The sequence below is a fragment of the Euprymna scolopes genome, chromosome 39, assembly GCF_053919585.1.
Source record: "Euprymna scolopes isolate OS-2025 chromosome 39, ASM5391958v1, whole genome shotgun sequence".
Classification (NCBI taxonomy): domain Eukaryota; kingdom Metazoa; phylum Mollusca; class Cephalopoda; order Sepiida; family Sepiolidae; genus Euprymna; species Euprymna scolopes.
The window spans coordinates 63,743,305-63,763,466 of record NC_136520.1 but is presented as its reverse complement, the minus strand read 5'-3'; the positions used below and the strand labels follow the sequence as shown (position 1 = coordinate 63,763,466).

Below are 20,162 nucleotides of genomic sequence, written 5' to 3'. Positions count from 1 at the left end.
AATTACCAAACACAAAAAAATAATGTAAATTGATCAAAATAGTTTTCGTTTTAAATAAGTCAAATTGTATGGCTTAACAACGAGCGACGATCTCGCGATGCCATCTTGAAATCAGTCTTGAAGGAATAAGATAAATCGAAATAATTCAAACTTTTATAAGATTTTGAAAAGTAATTTTTAACATGGGGTAGGGGGCCATTGGAAAAACTCAAACTCATTTCAAAATGATTTTCTTTATAAAAATAAAAGTACTTGATCAATTTATGTGCTTTTTGGAGTATGACTTTCTTTCCATTACAAGTATGTCCAACAGATAGATTTTTCTTTACTTTTGTTCTTTCATGGACAGGGGAGGGGAGATTTCTAGACAAGCACTGAAATAAATAAAAATTGTTTAACTGATTATACACACGTTTTCCATCTCAATCTTAGACTGAAGACGCGAGTCATGATAAAAAGCCCTTTTGAGGGAGCCCCAGTTCCTCACATTCAGGGGCCTTATACTGGACTTTCCCTGTACTGGAATGGAGATGAGTATAGTTCAACTCTTGCTATTATAAACATGGCGACTTCAGAGCGTGTCATAAATCAAGATTTTATCTAACCTGGAGTTGACAAATCTTGGTACTTGTACAGTTTAGTCAAGACATTTAAAAAAAAAAAAAAAGTAAAATATTGAAAAAAAAAAAAATTATATTTTACGTAATTATGGAATTAAGTTTTTATACAAAAAAAAACAAACAAACAAACAAAAAAATCAATTTAATCAAGTAGTTTATTTTTTTTTTTCAGAATAAAATCAAATTTTAATGAGATCGATCAGGTAGTATCCAGGGGAGATAACTCCAATTACCGCTTAAACTTTGTCAAAATTTGACAAGATTATTTTGAAACATGGCCAAAAAAAAAAAAAAAAAAAAAAAAAAAAATACATGAATAAATATTTTAGGGTTTTTTTTTTTTCACTTATATTAAGAGTTTATACGTCCTTTTTTAATCTTTTTTTTATTTTATCCTTTGTTAATCATTTTTTTTCTGTCCGTAAATAGGCAAATGGCGACGATATGATTGATCTCGTTCAAATTTGATTTTTCTCTGTATAAAAAAAAAAATCCAAACTACTTGATCAAATTAAGTGAAATTTTTTTTTCAAAGAAAACATAACAGGTTCGTAAAATAACTTTTTTTCAATAATTTCATTTTTTAATGTCTTGATTAAACTGTATAAGTACCCAAATGTTTGTATAAACTTATCAAAGGTAAACTCAATAAACTTATCAAAGGTAATAAACTCAAGAAACTTGTCACCGAAAACTTGTGAAATTGTAACATCTTAGTTTTGTTGTTTTTAATATCTATTTCTCTCCGATCTTATCAATGTGACCAAACAAAAAAAAAAAAAAAATGTGCATGATACTTACTGTGACAGGCGCACTTTGAGGTCATTCATATTCAATTGTCCTTGGAAAGGATGGCTGTAAAAGAAAAAAAAATACATATAAAATTTTAATTGATAAAAAAATAAAACCAAAAATTATAATTAAAAAAATTTTAAACTAGAAAAACAAAAAGGAAATTGAAAAATTAAAAAATCGATTGTTAATAAGCAAATATCGTCTTCTATTATAGAAAAGATTAATTTTGTATGTCCAGTTAAAATTTGAAAAATACATAACACCCACAAAGTTTGTTTTTTTTCTTTAAAAATCTGTATAACCCTGGGATGTATATATGTCGATTACTGCGACATGACAATAGATATTATTAGTTTTAGTTGAAATTCAAGATTTCGATTTTTGCTCAACTGATGAAAAAACACCTCAAATTTTGATCTAATAACAAAGAAGCACCTCGATTTTCACTAATAATAAAGTGCCTTGAATTTTGCTCTAATAGCGGCGAAGAACTCCCTTCATATAGTTAAAGTTAAACCAACCGTCTTAACAAGAATGTAGCAAACAAGTTAACTTTATATATACACACTAAACAATGCTTGAAGCAAATTACATTAACCTCTTTCAAAAATGAAAAAATAAAAAAGAGGTTTCTGCATGGACATTACTCACATGGGAGAAATTTCTTCAATGTCTGGATGGGTTTTGCTCTGCCACAATCGATAATTGTGGGTCGTCTTCCAGGCTTGAATGAAAGCTTGATTGAAATCGTCTTGGCATTTTTCATCTATGAATGAATTTGATCATAAAAACATTCAGATAATCAGAATTTTGATGTTCAAGATGATCAAACAAAACAAGTTATATTAATTCATCTAAAAAAATATTAAAAAAAAAAAAATAAATAAATAAAGAATGATTATAGTCAGCTAACATATTTTTTAATTTCTAGAGTAGTGCTACCGGAAGCGATGACAAAGTAAATCAGTTCCTTTGCTTTTTTTTTCTCTCCCCTGTACATGTACCTTTTTTTTTTTTTTTTATTACATCTCTCCAATCTTTTTTTTTATATTACATCTCTTCAATCTTTTTTTTTTTATTACATCTTTCCAATCTTTTTTTTTTTTATTACATCTCTCCAATCTTTTTTTTTTATATTACATCTCTCCAATCTTTTTTTTTTATTACATCTCTTCAATCTTTTTTTTTTTTATTACATCTCTCCAATCTTTTTTTTTTTTATTACATCTCTTCAATCTTTTTTTTTTATTACATCTCTTCAATCTTTTTTTTTTTATTACATCTCTTCAATCTTTTTTTTTTTATTACATCTCTCCAATCTTTTTTTTTTATTACATCTCTCCAATCTTTTTTTTATTACATCTCTTCAATCTTTTTTTTATTACATCTCTCCAATCTTTTTTTTATTACATCTCTCCAATCTTTTTTTTATTACATCTCTCCAATCTTTTTTTTATTACATCTCTCCAATCTTTTTTTTATTACATCTCTCCAATCTTTTTTTTTTTATTACATCTCTTCAATCTTTTTTTTTTTATTACATCTCTCCAATCTTTTTTTTTTTTATTACATCTCTTCAATCTTTTTTTTTTATTACATCTCTTCAATCTTTTTTTTTTTATTACATCTCTTCAATCTTTTTTTTTTTATTACATCTCTCCAATCTTTTTTTTTTATTACATCTCTCCAATCTTTTTTTTATTACATCTCTCCAATCTTTTTTTTTTATTACATCTCTCCAATCTTTTTTTTTTATTACATCTCTCCAATCTTTTTTTTATTACATCTCTCCAATCTTTTTTTTATTACATCTCTCCAATCTTTTTTTTTTATTACATCTCTCCAATCTTTTTTTTTTATTACATCTCTCCAATCTTTTTTTTTTATTACATCTCTCCAATCTTTTTTTTTTATTACATCTCTCCAATCTTTTTTTTTTTATTACATCTCTCCAATCTTTTTTTTTTATTACATCTCTTCAATCTTTTTTTTTTATTACATCTCTCCAATCTTTTTTTTTTATTACATCTCTCCAATCTTTTTTTTTTATTACATCTCTCCAATCTTTTTTTTTTTATTACATCTCTCCAATCTTTTTTTTTTATTATTACATCTCTTCAATCTTTTTTTTTTTTTATTACATCTCTCCAATCTTTTTTTTTTATTACATCTCTCCAATCTTTTTTTTTTATTACATCTCTTCAATCTTTTTTTTTTATTACATCTCTTCAATCTTTTTTTTTTTATTACATCTCTCCAATCTTTTTTTTTTATTACATCTCTCCAATCTTTTTTTTTTTTTATTACATCTCTCCAATCTTTTTTTTTTTATTACATCTCTCCAATCTTTTTTTTTTTATTACATCTCTCCAATCTTTTTTTTTTATTACATCTCTTCAATCTTTTTTTTTTTATTACATCTCTCCAATCTTTTTTTTTTTTATTACATCTCTCCAATCTTTTTTTTTTTATTACATCTCTCCAATCTTTTTTTTTTATTACATCTCTCCAATCTTTTTTTTTTATTACATCTCTTCAATCTTTTTTTTTTTATTACATCTCTCCAATCTTTTTTTTTTATTACATCTCTCCAATCTTTTTTTTTTATTACATCTCTCCAATCTTTTTTTTTTTATTACATCTCTCCAATCTTTTTTTTTTTATTACATCTCTCCAATCTTTTTTTTTTATTACATCTCTCCAATCTTTTTTTTTTTATTACATCTTTCCAATCTTTTTTTTTTTTATTACATCTCTCCAATCTTTTTTTTATTACATCTCTTCAATCTTTTTTTTTTTATTACATCTCTCCAATCTTTTTTTTTATTACATCTCTTCAATCTTTTTTTTTTTTATTACATCTCTCCAATCTTTTTTTTATTACATCTCTCCAATCTTTTTTTTATTACATCTCTCCAATCTTTTTTTTTATTACATCTCTCCAATCTTTTTTTTTTTATTACATCTCTCCAATCTTTTTTTATTATTACATCTCTCCAATCTTTTTTTATTATTACATCTCTTCAATCTTTTTTTTTTTTATTACATCTCTTCAATCTTTTTTTTTGTTATTACATCTCTCCAATCTTTTTTTTTTATTACATCTCTCCAATCTTTTTTTTTTTATTACATCTCTCCAATCTTTTTTTTTTTTTTACATCTCTCCAATCTTTTTTTTTTATTACATCTCTCCAATCTTTTTTTTTTTTACATCTCTCCAATCTTTTTTTTTTTTTTTTTTTACATCTCTCCAATCTTTTTTTTTTTTTTTTTACATCTCTCCAATCTTTTTTTTTTTTTTTTTTTACATCTCTCCAATTTTTTTTTTTTTTTTTTTTTACATCTCTCCAATTTTTTTTTTTTTTAAATTTAATAATCATTGAAAAGTTTTTTCAATCGTATTTTAATTAAGAATTATTGAAATTATGAGAGAGACTAACGATGCAAACTTTGATAGTCATCTGCAAGAATTTCTGTGATGGCAGAAAATCAAAGCCAACTATTTTGGAAATATTTCATTTGTTATTTTGATTTCAATGATTTTACTATTATACTTTCATAAACATATTTATATTTTTATAATTTCAGAAACATTTTTTTTATAAAATTTCAAATGAAATATAAACTTTTATTTTTTTAATTTTGTTATTGAAAGGTGCAAATAAAGACTATTTGTGTTATTTTTATCTTTTTATAATTTTGTTAATTTCTTTTGTATTTTGTTTAAAATATAAGAAAAGGGCATTATTGAAATAATAATGTCCTTTTCTTATATTTTATTTCGATAAATCGATTCACAATAAAAATACTGAAGAACAATAAAAGTGAAGGAACCGATTTGCCTTGTCACCGCTACCTGTAGCACTACGTCAAAAATTAGGAAGTATGTTAGCTGCGTATAATCACGGCCACCGAGAGTAAGAAGGTCTGCAGGCAATGTAGGTAAGATTTGTCAGACTGTCAATACTATGAAGGCCATTTGAAAAAGAGCAATAAAACATTTTTAAAAAGAAAAAAGAACACAGTTCGACTAATACTTAAACTGAACTTTAATCAATATAAAATATAAACATTATCTATGTAAAATTACGTAATTTTAAAGCAATATACAATTTAATACTGATAAAACTGAATTATGAATTTAGGGAACAAACAATTAAAGAAGCATTAAACAAATATTTTTTGGCCTTCGGAACAGGAGCAGTGTAGTATCTGTTTTGATGCTAAACTTTACCTTTTCTGTCTTCGGTCGGTGGAGAATAAATCTTTCATGACAGATTATTTTTGTTCCTATCCAGAGTGCCCCTTATTGGGAAGCTGGATTTTCTCCACAAGATTATATGTTGAAATATTTAAATAACTATTACTTTAAATACAGAAATTATATTTAAAGTTTTGGTTTTCTGTTCTTCTATGTCCATTTTTCCCCCATGTTTTTCATCAAAATGTGTAGCGTATTAGTTGTCTCACAAGCCATCAACAGTGATTGCTCACTGGCAGAAACCTGTGGTGTTCCCTGGAGACCAAGTAACAAGTCTCCACAGATTTCCAGTGTTCTCCACCTTTTGCCCACTTGTGCAGATGATTGCATGTTATTGCAACAGCCGTTGTCACTGATTTCTCATTGGCATCGGCCATTGGTGTTTCCTGGGGTTTGGGTGACAAAATGCCTCCCCAAGGTACCAGATTTGAATTGCACACTTCCAGTGGAGATTTGGTCAGTACTCTCTCACCTCGGTCTTTCCATCCTCTCTGACCCTTTACAGCTAGTTGGTGTCGTGTGGCTCCAGTCGATGTCATCTACACCAGTTTTTTTATTATTATTATTATTATGATAATAAGGGTGCTTGTGCAGTGTACGCACATGTATTTTAAATATTATTTTCAAGTTAAATTAAATTTTAGGTTTGTATTACTGTACACAGATTCGAAAAAGTTGTCAAAAAACAAATATATCACAAATAAATGTTATCAAAGGCAAGATAAGTTACTCTTCTACCTATCTGGGAAGGTTTTTAGTGGTTTTACTAACTTTAAAACGTGTAATCGCTTCGAAAATCATACAATGTTTATCAATATATTTTAAAAAGAAAAATGTCAGCATGTTTGTAACTTATCTTGCCTTTGATAACATTTATTTGCTATATATTTGTTTTTTGACAACTTTTTCAAATCTATGTGTACAGTAAAACAAACTCGTTATGTTAATTATTTACAGTTAAAATGTTATAAAAAACAAACAATTGAAGTTTTGCCCGTGCTAAATATTGATAATTCACCAATCGTATAAAAAAAACAAAAAAACACTGCCGTGAAAAATGCTTACTTTAAAATATTTGAGAATACTCAGTGAAAAGTTTTATTTATTATTAAAAGAACGGACTCAAAATATATAAAAAAATTGGGATTTGTATTACTGTACACACAGATTAGAAAAAGTTGTCAAAAAACAAATAAATAAATGTTATCAAAGGCAAGATAAGTTACTTTTCTACCTAACTGGATATGTTTTCAGTGTTTTTATTTAATGTAACATTTATTCAGCTCAAAAAACATACTGTGTTTACCGATGTATTAGAAAATTCAAAATGGCGCCCGACTCTCTCTTTAACACGGCAAGTTTGGGGAAAGGTGCTATAAATATAAAACTAGACAAAATACTGTTAGAAACTAGCTCAATATATATTACCATGACATAGGTTGACATATATTAGGTGGGTTTTTTAATAGTATTTTGTCTAGTTTATTATTTATAACACCTTTTCCCGAACTTACCGTGTTAAGAGAGTCAGGCGCCATTTTGAATTTTCCAATACATCGGTAAACAATGTATGTTTTTCGAGCTGAATAAATATGTTACATTGAATAAAACACAAAAAATATATCCAGTTTGGTAGAAAAGTAACTTATCTTGCTTTTGATAACATTTATTTGTTATATATTTGTTTTTTTGACAACTTTTTCGATTCTATGTGTACAATAATACAAACCCAAAAAATTGTTTGTTTTGCAGTAAAAAAAAATGAATAAAATTAAATATTCGACTTTCTCCAATAAAAATAAAAGTTCAAACACGAATTCACTTACGATATTTTGATTAAAATTATCCCAAATGTGCAATTATAATAATTATTTTCCGAATGGAGAATTGGTCTTTTTCTTTAGAACATACATGGACAATCGGTAACCCATATTGGTAGCCATATTTTTTTATGCCTGTTAGCATGACCACGTGGTTGAATACCGGAAGTGTCTATACCTACAACTTAATTAGGAAGTGACGTTACGCTGTCATGTGCATCGGCCTTCTTTCTCGGTAGCCACGGTATAACCTAAACTGTTATTTCCCTTGGACTGAAGAAAATCGAAAGTTATCACCCTTGCTAGAGCACATCGATCATGGCAGTTTATCTTTCAAATTAAAATACATGTCGCAGCAGAGACTAATCACGTATCCAGCAGCTTCAATTTTTTCATGGTATTCACTCCTAGTTTGTAAACTACTCAACCAACCAGGTGAAAACAACATACCCCCTTTCCCCATATTTATCAGCCTGGTCTTCCACGAACCCCATGCTTATCACGATATCAAATTCGGGTAACGCTTACCATCTTTCTGCACACTTGACAGCAATGCAAGAATGTATTCTTTGAATTGAGCTCGGACCCATTCATCTCCGCCTTCCCATTCTGAAATGAGGAAAAAAAAAAAAAAAAAAAAAAAAAAAAAAAGAATTTAAATAGTTCCAAACCTTCTCGTAGCTATTAGTTATATGTATGATATGACAATAATAAGAAAAATACTACAGGATCAAACTTTTTGTATTTCTCTGAAACATGTGTATAGCTTAATGGTCATCCATTTATTATCCAGGGTGATTTAAAAAAAAAAAATGACCCTATATCATGATCGAATATTTCGAAAGTAAATGTATTTTTTTTTTTTTTTTTTTTTTACATGGTGGTCAGACTTATCAAGGCCCGGACGCCACTCAGGGATAAGGGTTATTGCAAGTACAGTATGTTAGTGTGGAGATTTAATGAAGTGTTTACTTAAGAGGGCAGTTCATTAGGAATTTGTTAACGTTGGACTTGAACACATCCAAGTTGTAGTCAGGTGGGAAGCAGGCAGACGGAACAGAGTTCCACAGGCGTGCAGTTCTAAGAAAGAAGCTTTGTTCATGGAATCCACGTTTTGATTTAGGCACAGATAAAGAGTGGGGGAAATTTTTCACAGTGGAATCAGAATGAGGGAGGGAGTTTTTGAAAGATTAGATTTCCCCTTTTGTTTATGATTGTCACATGACTCCTGCATCTGGCAATGACAGCGAAAAAAAAAAAAAAAGAAATGGTGACTCATCAACAGAAAGCGTTTTGCGTTCTTGAGCTTGCAAAAACTAAATCAGCGATTACAGTGCAGTGTGCATTCAGAAGAACATCCGAAGGTAGTTTAAGCAGTTTAAAAAAAGCAGATGTCTGTAAAGACAAAAATCCCAGGTGACACTGAACTTCAGACAACTTTTACTCTGAGCCCAAGAAAATCCACACGTCAGAACATTGAATATAAGATGTGAAAAAAAAAAAAAAAAAAAAAAAAAAAAAAAAAAGAAAAAACAAAAAAGAAAAAACAAAAAAGAAAAAAACAAAAAAAAACAAAAAAAAAAAAAAAAAAAAAAAAAACAAAAAAAAACAAAAAAAAAAAAAAAACAAAAAAAAAACAAAAAAGAAAAAACAAATTCGCACAATTTTCTCATTTCAACTCAAACTAGGCCGAAAAGTTGCTGAAACAGCTTGCAATATCAACGAAGCGTTTGACCCAGGAATCACTACTGAACACACAGCACAATGGTGATTTAAGAAATTTCATGGCAGCAATGAAAGTCTTGAAGATTATGAGTGTAGTGGACGGTCATCGGATGTTGATAATGATTAAAAGCCTTAGTCGATGCCAATCCATGCACAACAATTGTTCAAGAACTTGCTTCTGAATTAGACGTAACATATACGATGATTTCTAACCACTTGAAAGATTGGAAAGACAAAAAAACTTGATAAACTAGTGACTCACAAATTCAATGACAACCAAAAGAAACGCCGTGATGAAGTGTCATCTTTTCTTTTCTGCAACAAGAATGACCATTTCTTGACTGGGTTGTGACTTACAATAAAAAGTGGGTTCTTTACAACAACCGGTGATGCTCAGCTCAGTGGTTAGATGCCAACGAAGCTGCAGAACACTTCCCAGAGACAGAGTTACACCAAAAGAAGGTCATGCTGACTGTTTGGTGGTCTTCAACCGGTCTCATTCATTAGTTTTTTGAACGCAGGTGAAACCATTACGGCGGAGAAGTACAGTCAACAAATGGATGAAATGCATCAGAAACTTCGACAACAACACCCAGCATTAGTCAACAGAAAAGGCCCAATTCTTCTCCTGACTGTACATTGCTAAACCAACCCTGCAGAAATTGAACAAAGTGGACTATGAAACTGCCTCATCCGCCATACTCCTTAAACTCCTCATCCACAGACTACAACTTTTTCAAGCATCTTAACAACTTTCTGCATGAGAAATGCTTAAAAAACCTAAGCGATATCAAAAACACCTTCAGAGACTTCATCACCACCAGAACGACAGATTTTTACGTTACTGGCATAAATACACTTGTTTTGCGTTGGGAAAAGTGTTAATTCTGATGGTGCTTATTTCAATCACTAAATTTTTGTTTGAGTCGAGATATATTCATCAGAATCTAAAAGTTAAAAACCACAACTTTCTTGTCAACCTGATAGATATAAAAGCAATCGCAAACCATACATCCACGCTGATGATTTCCGTCATGAATGAAACTTGTAAAGTTACTTTCCATAAATATATTCTACTTTATGCCGACTGTAAGAAAATTAATGAAAAAAAAAAAAAAAGCTGGATTATTTCTCATCGTTTCGTCTTCTACTTTTAACCATGGAAAACTATGATTTTCAACCCAGTCCACTAATTGTCCGAGACACATTGTTGGTTTTAAAAACAATTTCAAGGGTGAGAAATACCTGTCCCATCGAGGAAGAGACTTTTGCCGTCTGTGACGATTTTCACAAGGAAATCTGCAAACCGCAAATCCGTCGTAGTCAGGTTCAACTGTTTTTTCAGTTCAAAATCATTGAAAACAATGCGCCCATCGTTGATCTGCAAAAAAAAAAAAAAAAAAAAAAAAAAACTATTTTGATAAAAGTTATTGAGGAAGGGAGGGATATGTGTTACATAACGAGGGCCGTTAATTGAATGGAAAAGTTTGAGTGACAACTTAAGGGTCAGAGATGACCCCCCCCAGAACAGAGTCAATGAACCCCTGTGACTTCTGGACAGAGATTTTCTGCCTCCTAGTTTACGAGACTTCAGGCAGGAAAAGCCGGTTTCAGTTGCAATCCCCAAAATGAAGTCGGGTACTCACAATGCAACTAGGTGTAGCAGGACAAACTATCTTTCTCACTCACGTGTACAAAAGTAACCCATCTCTCTGACGTTGTCTCCCACTGTTCTTCACTTTGTAGTAAAGCCTCATTTTTGACAAAATTAATGATCAGCTCTTTTCCAATCGTCACTTGTGACTTTTCTACCGATTTAATTGGTTGTTTTTCTAAACCAGGATCGAAACCTAGTAGGTGAGGCCCTTTTCTCTTGCCTACAACCTTTTTTCCCCACAAAAGAGTCATTGCGAGCCTGTTTCTGCTCTATTTTTATTTTCATGGTAAATGCTCGTCTGAGCTCTAATCTATGGTCCCTCTCTTTGGGGAAGGAGGGGGATATAAACGTTACATAGCGAGGGCCATTATTTGAATGGAAAAGTTTGAATGACACCAACCTGCCCATGTTAAGAACGACTTTCAGAATAAACACCCTTTGCAGGATGGACAAGCACCGCACATTGACAAAAAAAGAAAAAGCAAAGGAAATCATTTTATAAAGTTTTCTCAAGCATTTTTTAAAGTTACCATATTATTGACTATTGTTTATTTTAATAATACAAGATGTTTTTTTGCACTGACGAACCTAGTAGCTCGTCCGTGTAAAAGTTGCTTTAATAGCAAATCAGCAGCAGGGAAAAACAGTCGTACAATTTTACTAAATACTCTTATGTACGATCAAAATCCGATCTGGCTCCTGCTGATTCAAACAACTTTACACGTTTCTATACAACAAACAGCAGGAGCAGTCAGTCATACAATGATCGGGAATAGTTTTGGTTGTACGCATTTAGTAAAATCGTAGGTATGTACATAATATAGATTTTTCTGAACAACCACTACGAAAGCTAAAAAATAATCTACCTCGACAACAACATCTGTGAGATGCTTCCGCTGTTTGAATAAGATATTTGTAGCTCCAATCACAAAACCTCGGACATTGATATCTTCAAGCAGGTCATAAAACTGTAGCGACAAGTACGGGTGACAGAGGCAGCCCTGCAAATAAAAATAACATTTTTTTTTAAATCGTAAGAGACAGATTTTGTTTTTTTGCATTCATCAACTAACTAATAATTAAAATGAAAAGTTAAATGCATGTGTGTGTGTGTGTGTGTGTGTCTATGTGTAAATATTTAACTGATAAACTCTTAAACTGCTGGTCACATAACACTTAAATTAACAGGAAATAGTAATCATTAGGGCTATGACAACAGCATATTCTTTTCATTGTTTTGACTCGAGTATATTTGACACAGTTAATCAATTGAGAACCACGTCACTCTATATAGGTCCTGGATATGACCTTAAACTATATCCGATGGTGAAGCCCCAGCTTGCGAGCTTTGGGGAGTGTGGAGCCACCCTTTAATTGCCATTGCTCCCAAGTCCACTTTGGCCCAGTAGTACCTGTTAGGGTCCCAACTATGGGTTAAATAGAAACCGACTTGAAAACAACAAATATATTCTATTAAAAATTTTTTCTTCAAAATCACTAGATTCAGCATTAAATAACCTAAAAAGGGTTGATATGCCATAAAACAAAAACAACCAACCAACTAACCACTCTATATAAAAGCATATAAGATAACAGATACACACTTGAGAGTCAAGAAAATGAAAAGAATATGCTGTTGTCATAGCCCTAGTTAACATACATTAAGGATGGTTTATAATGAGTAAAATCTTTGTTTGGATGGATGAATACAAAGTCAGTGCATGCCTAAATTCAATTCAAGCTTTATATCATTATATATATATATATATATATATATATATATATATACACACACACACACACACACCCAGAAGGCATCAATGTATATTCATTGAGATTATTATTCATAACAATTTTTACTACTTTTAAGAAATACAGACCAAAACAGTATAGCTATAATCACTCACGCTATATATATATATATATTATACATACATATACTAGTTGGTAGCCCGGAGTTGCCCAGTCATACAATACACTTAAACATGATATTTTAATTTATGCAGATTGCATATGTATTATTTTAGAATTAATCCTCTATTGGTTATTATATGTTACGATGAATAATTTGCACAGTAGACTAATTTGCAAAAAACTTTTTAAAATAATAGTTGATCAAATTCTGTTTACAATATCACATCAGCTGATATTTGAGCTTGACGATGAATGCCCTGGAAAAGTCACTTCAGATTATTAAATTCTGATTAGTTTTAAAATATGCAAACGATGAAATGATTTGCGGCAATTGTAAATCATATCTCTTCTTTTATCATAAATTAAACTCATTAATAAAAAAAATTAAAATTAAATGGTGGAGTACGCTCGGGCTTGAACAGGGGATCATTCGATATTGCTAAATAATACGGATGAATTAGAACATTGTGATCTCAAGAAAAGATTATGCTATCAGAAAAAGGAAATAAACCATTACTCCATTAATGGGAATTAAAAATGTCAAAGAGTCTCTGACCTAGTAGGTCTCACATTGTCTTCCAAGCTTCAGCTCCTGAACCATTGACACAAAGTTGCATTCTTGTGCTTGTTTTATAATGTACTTCCATGGAATGTGCTCCAATGAACTTACCGCACTTTTACTCCACTGCCATAAAAACACACGACAAACTTAACTGGCAGCAAAATCCCACCCCTTGTAGAAATTTCCCAGATGCTGGAAAAAAAAAAAAAAAAAAAAAAACTTCAACGCTAATAGCTTCTTTCCTCAGAGTGCTTGCTTTTGGAACTCCCACCTTGCTCCCAGTTTTCCCAAACTGTACCAGTATGCAGAAATTTAACTGACGTGAGCAAACATCTTGCTACACATCATCATCTTTCGGCTGTAGTCGAAATGATGGAGTTTACATGCTCATGCCAAATATCCTGGACCGGCACGACTGCTTCCAGCTCCTGCCTCTCAACACTGACGTTCCTTGCAATGATGTGGATATGTAAGCATTCTATCTCTGGAGTCGGTAGTAGGTTCCACAGAAGGAAGGAAGGAAGGAAGGAAGAATTTCATTTACTGCTCAATAACAATGGCCTGCAAACTGAACACTTCTTGCTTTGCTAATGGAAGTTCACGATAGATTTATTGTTTGATTGGAGGAGCCTTTCATGAAAGATGTAAGGATCTCATGAGAAGGCAGGTATATGTACCATTCAGGCATGCTTCTAGCTTTTTGGAAAATGTCCATGTTCCCGAGCCATAGAGGCGGGTGTATTATATTGTCGATTTAAAGATTTTCTATTTGAGGTTTTTGCCAAGATGTGATGACCATATTTTGTTACACAACTTCCTAGGACAACCTCGTATAAATATGGCCCTTATCACAGTAACCCCTTATGTTTCAGCGGCAATATGCCTTGTATGGGGGTGAACAAAGATAATAATGAAATCTATATATCAATAAAAGTGAGAATGTGTGTGTGTGAGAGGACACTTCTCAACCTATGTACTCAACAAATCTTTGATCTACAGACTTAAAATTTGGTATATAGGATATCCAGACATATGGAAAACATTTAATAGGTTTTCATCTGGAGAAAGGGCTTCTAAGAGGTAAAAATTGGTACATGGGAATGGTTGGATTTTTCTGTTTGCTTATTGTTTCATGATTGCACATGTTAAGTATAAGTTGGTTTGAAAACACCTTTTAAAAGAGCGTATCATGCTAGCTGAATGGTAATCATACTTGACTCACTGTCTTTAGGTTTTGGTTTCGATCTCAGCCTGAGTATTTTTTTTTTTTTTTTACTTAAAAAGAAGTGAACTGTTTAGAAAAAAACATAAAACTCGCATGCACAGGTCTCATTTTTTTTTTTTTTTTTTTTTTAAAAAGGAATTTAATGTCACGTTTAATATCTACAGCATTTCTGTTTATAATAAACTAGCAGGGTGACCCGATATTGCTCGGGATTTAGAGAGGATACTTTTATTGTCATTGAAATCGGTGAAATCGTTCATTCGTCAATCAAATCAATTTATTGCCTGCTCTAGTCAGGAACTCTCTGCTGTACACTGGGAGGAAGCTTCATATGGCTCCCCTCAGTGACAGTCCACAATTCATAGTAGTCTACATTGCACTGTAGAGAACCTACTGTTGATTTTATGAAATTATTTTTAATTTTATATAATGATTTGAATTAAGTTTAAAATGCACAAGTACAATGGTCCAATTAAACAGAAGTGTTCATTTTGAAGGCGCCTCTGTCTTATCAAAGAACCTACTGCTGTAGGCCAAGCCATTCTGCTTGTGTGGTGATAAAACTTCTTGAATGCAATTATGTTGGTAGGCTGCATAAGTGTTAACTTTGACCAAAATTGGACCGTTTCTTCTTTAATCAGATTTATTTGATTATCAATTTTTTTATACTTATCAGAGGTATTCCGATATAAAACCTATCTAAAAACACCCCCAGGCACATAAGGTACATATGTGTGAAATTTAAAAAAAAAAATCGGCCTGGTCGTTTTGGAATCTATAGGGAACGAACTCACACACACACACACACACAAAGTGCCTTTTATATATAAGTAGATAAAAATTTTGCATTAATCAAAACTAGCAGGACCCAGTGGAAGTATGCCCCCCATATCACCTGTAAAAAACAAAAAGATAAAACAAAAACAAACTACGGTTGTTAGTGGCAGCTACTGCCAGCCCAGTAAAATAGCGGGTACTGGTGGCCATGGGCAAAATGAATGTACCATGTTGAAGTAACAACGTTAGTATCTATAAACCCATTCTTAACATAGGGATTTGATTACGTGCTGTGATTAATCCGTGCTTTCACCTAACGTGTCAACATTGAGTCACGAGGAAAAGAAACAAACACACACTGCTGCAAACCTGAACAAGGATTCCTATAGTCTTTAATTTTTTTCTATTTAACTTTGTCGTAATTTTTTCCGATGATTATCATGGAATACGGGCTTAATTGTCCGATAAAAAAAAAAAATATTTAAGGTTGTATTTTTAATGACTGTAATAGTTGGGGATCAATTTGTAATGATAATGTTTTAATAAATGAAACACACTGTTTTCCACGTCAGTTGTTAATGCTGCCCCTAGCTGTTAAATGTTTCCCTTTTCTATCGGTAAGGTGCATTCAATTTTTTCCAAGATATTTTGGTAATGTGAAAGATAAGCGTGTAATCTATGATAAGCGTTGTAAAAATTTGCGAAAAATTGAAAATGAAAAATAAGTGGGAGTTCATTCTAGTAGAATGTTATACTTCCAAATTTAGGCCTGTAAGCACTGAAGATCACCTGTAAAATTAACGAATCGGTGAAAAAAAAAAAAAAAAAAAATGGTGGGAGGCAACATTGTTTAGGTCCACCAATCTTTTTTTTAATTAATTTGCAATCTGAAAGTTATGCATGTTTTAAAGGTTCTAAAAGGATAAACATGTCCAAGAGCTGACCTTAACTGGGTTGCCAGACTCTGCTAAATATTTGAAGCTGAATCTTTCAGAAAAAATGCCAATTTGATAACTATAGCCAGATTTCCACAAACAGGAAAAGCCTAATTGAAAAAACAAATAGTGTGTGTGAATCTATAAACATTTATGTATTTTACACGTTCTTATATTTTGTGTACTTGTGTAGATTGGTGATGTTTTAAATGGACACATTTCATATATTTATTATTGAAGAGCTTTGCTTCCAAATAATTGCATGTTTTTTTTATGATTTGTTTCAAAAAAATAAAATAAATGAAATAAAATAAAAAATAAAATAAAATAAATAAAAAATAAATTAATAAAATAAAATAAATAAAAAAATAAATAAAAAATAAATAAAATAAAATGAATAAAATAAAATGAATAAAAAATGAATAAAATAAAATAAATAAAAAATAAATTAATAAAATAAAATAAATAAAAAAATAAATAAAAAATAAATAAAATAAAATGAATAAAAAATAAATAAAATAAAATGAATAAAAAATAAATAAAATAAAATGAATAAAAAATAAATAAAATAAAATGAATAAAAAATGAATAAAATAAAATAAATAAAAAATAAATAAATTACAGAATTTGAATAAAAGAAATAAGGTACTGAAATACAATAGTTAAAAAAAAAGTTTGCTTTATTTCGTTCAATAAAATTCAGTATGTTTTGTTTAGGCATAATAATTTTTAAAAAAAAAGTTTTTAGGGAGCTAACCTCTTCAATTTAGCCGAGGAAACAAAATAAATGTTGCAGAAGTAAAATTGTTGGCAAAAATAAGTTCATTTTATTTTGTTCAATAAACTTCCATATTTTTATTTTCGGCATAATTTTAAAAATACAAACATTTGGGAGCTAACCTGTTCAACTTAGTTCAGGTTAACACGTCATTATAGTTATATTTTGTGTGTTTGTGCAGATTTGTGATGTTTTTAACTGACGCGTTTCATGTAAATGTACGTATTGAAGAGTTTAGCTTCTAATCAATTGCGTGCATGTTATTACAACTTGTGACGTCAAAAAAAAAAAAAAAAAAAAAACGGAAATTATGGAATTTCATTAAAAGAAATATGTTGTAAAAATAAAAAAAGTTGGCCAAAAATAAATTCGTTTTAGTTTGTTCAATAAACTTCCGTATTTTTTACTTATAAATGTTGTCAAATCACAATGAAAAGATAAAATAATTTCTAAATAAACTTTCGTATATTTTTGTTTTGATTTTTTTTATTTTGGAGCTAAATATAATTGTTGGCAAAAAGTAAGTTTGGATTTTTTCGTTCACTAAACTTACTTTTTTTCAGCATAATAATAATAAAAGAAATGCAAATTTAGTCCACGTCAGTATAGTTATATTTGTGTGCTTGTGTAAGTTTGTGAGGTTTTAAACTGATGCATTTCATATATATTTATTTATCGAAGAGTTTAACTTCTAAATAATCGTATGTATTTTATTATGCTTTGTTTCTAAGGAAAAAAAAATTACAAAATTTTATTAAAAGTTGTTGCAGAATTGCACGCCTGTGGAACTCTGTTCCGTCTGCCTGCTTCCCACCTGACTACAACTTGGATGTCTTCAAGTCAGACGTTAACAAATTCCTAATGAACCGCCCTCATAAGTAAACACTTCATTAAATCTCCACAGTAACGTACTTTACTTGCAATAACCATTATCCGTGAGTGGCTTCCAGGCCTTGATAAGTAGTGACCACCAAGAAATAAAATAGTTAGCAAAAAATAAGTCCGGTATATTTCGTTTAATAAACTTCTGCATTTCTTACTTATAAATGTCATTAAAACATATGGAAAAGATAAAATAATTTGCAAATAAACTTCCATATATTTTTAATTTGTTATTTGCTAATTTTTTTTTTTGTTCTGGAGAAATTGGAAGCAAATAATTGGGAGCTAAAAGCTTCAATATATAAGTAGATATGAAACGCGTTGGTTTGAAACATCAATGTACACACAGTGTGTTTAATGGTATATAAAGTCGATCATAAGGGCTGGTCAATGTATTTATTAGTTTGACGAAGACGTTTTAACCTGTCTCTTAGCGACACCATATTTTAATGTTAGTAAGCGTTTGTTTATAAAGTGAAGAATTGCATTCTGAAATATGAGAATTGTTGGAGCTCAGCTAATCCGAATGGACAAATTTTGGTGAGAGAGCCTTTATTTATGAATCTGAAATAGGAAAGATTATGTATGTAATAGCCAGTTATGGCCGGTGTAAGAACAGAATCTGTGAAATGTGTAGAATTCCTTCCAGTGGTAGGGCTAAATATTTAGAGATAAATAAAGACTCCTTCCTCTAAAGAAGTTGCGATTGTGATGGTATTGCTTGTAGGATGCAATGTAGCATTTTATCATAATGATTGAATGTGTCATAAATGCTGTTCGAAAGCTACATAAGATAATGGCTATTAGCCTAGATGTGGCATCTGTTGTTGCAACCTACGATACTTTGGTCCAGAGAGGAATTTCCGCAGTCATTTTATTATGTATGGAGATATAATATTTATGCATATTTTATGATCGGGCAACGCCAGGTGGTCTACTAGTAAATAAAAAAAAAAAATTGTTAGGTGACACTATGACATCATAGAGGACAGAAAAGGTGAAATGTAGTATCAGAACAAATACTACACTTTGCTCCTATGATGTTATCTTTGGTTGACAGTTGATTGGCACAGGCTACAGCATAGACAATCACACATTGCATTAAATTATCATATGAAAGTACAGAATAGTTAATGGTCCTGGATATGACCTAAAACTATATCTGATGGTGAGGCCCCAGCTTGCGGGCTTTGGGGAGTGTGGAGCCACCCTTTAATTGCTATTGCTCCCAGGTCCACTCTGACCCGGATTAGTAGTACCTGTTAGGGTCCCAACTATGGGTTAAATAGAATCTGACTTCAAAAAAAAAAAAAAATATACTCCATTAAAAATCGTTCCTCAAAATAACTAGATTCGGCATTAAATAACCTGAAAAGGGTTGATATGCCGTAAAACAAAAACAAAACAAAACCAACCAACAGAATAGTTAAGAAAGTCCCCCCCTCCATCCATGTTAGGAATAAGCTTCTAAATAACAAAATTATTATTTCAGCACGGTTCGTAAACTGCAGAAGTACCAATAGTTTAAGGTGGTCACATGTATGAAAAAAAAAAAACAAAAAAAAAAACAAAACAAAAACAATTCCTATTAAAGTAAGAACAAAAAACACAAAAAGATTTGTATCATTTGAATTCTTCGGAATACTCTTCGCATCTTGAGGATCATTTTTACAACATTTTGGCCAATGTAACCCCGCAAGGACCCGTGGCGCAGTAGTTAGAGTACTTGGAAAAATCAATTGTAAAAAGTGATATTCTCCTGAAGGTTGAAGGTTCAATTCTCAGTGTGGGCAACCGAAAAATACAATTGCGAATAACTTAGGACCTCTATCCAGTCATGGCTGATGGAACAAGAGCATGCTAACCCCGTGAAGTAAATAAAGGGTTCCATTCAAAATTCTGTCCAAATTCCGGAGTTCGACAGAAACATTCCAGAGTTTGACAAGATACATCTGAAGAAGGTCAGAGGTTACATCGACCGAAACGTCGTGAAAATAACACTCAAGATGAGAACAGTTGTCCGAAGAATCCAAATAATATGAACAACCAATCCTCATCTCAAAAATAGAGAAACGTCATGTATATATATATATATATACACACACATATATATATACTAGCAAAAATTGAGAAATGTAAATAAAAAGTACTTATTTTATTTATTTGCGGATTGTTATCCCCATCTTCATAGTTGTTTCAGCATATTTCGGC

At 30.8% G+C, this 20,162-nt stretch overlaps 1 protein-coding gene across 1 annotated transcript in view; it reads right to left on the bottom strand.

Annotated features, from left to right (window-relative positions):
• Positions 1 to 20,162, bottom strand: part of LOC145263813 (late secretory pathway protein AVL9 homolog) — a 106,221-nt gene that overhangs the window by 4,770 nt on the left and 81,289 nt on the right. The window contains exons 9-13 of the mRNA XM_080120877.1: positions 11,745 to 11,879; positions 10,467 to 10,602; positions 8,025 to 8,105; positions 2,067 to 2,181; positions 1,422 to 1,475 (exon numbers count right to left, since the gene is read on the bottom strand). Of these exons, the coding sequence (XP_079977003.1) occupies positions 1,422 to 1,475; positions 2,067 to 2,181; positions 8,025 to 8,105; positions 10,467 to 10,602; positions 11,745 to 11,879 (521 nt within the window). The remainder of the gene's footprint in view (positions 1 to 1,421; positions 1,476 to 2,066; positions 2,182 to 8,024; positions 8,106 to 10,466; positions 10,603 to 11,744; positions 11,880 to 20,162) is intronic.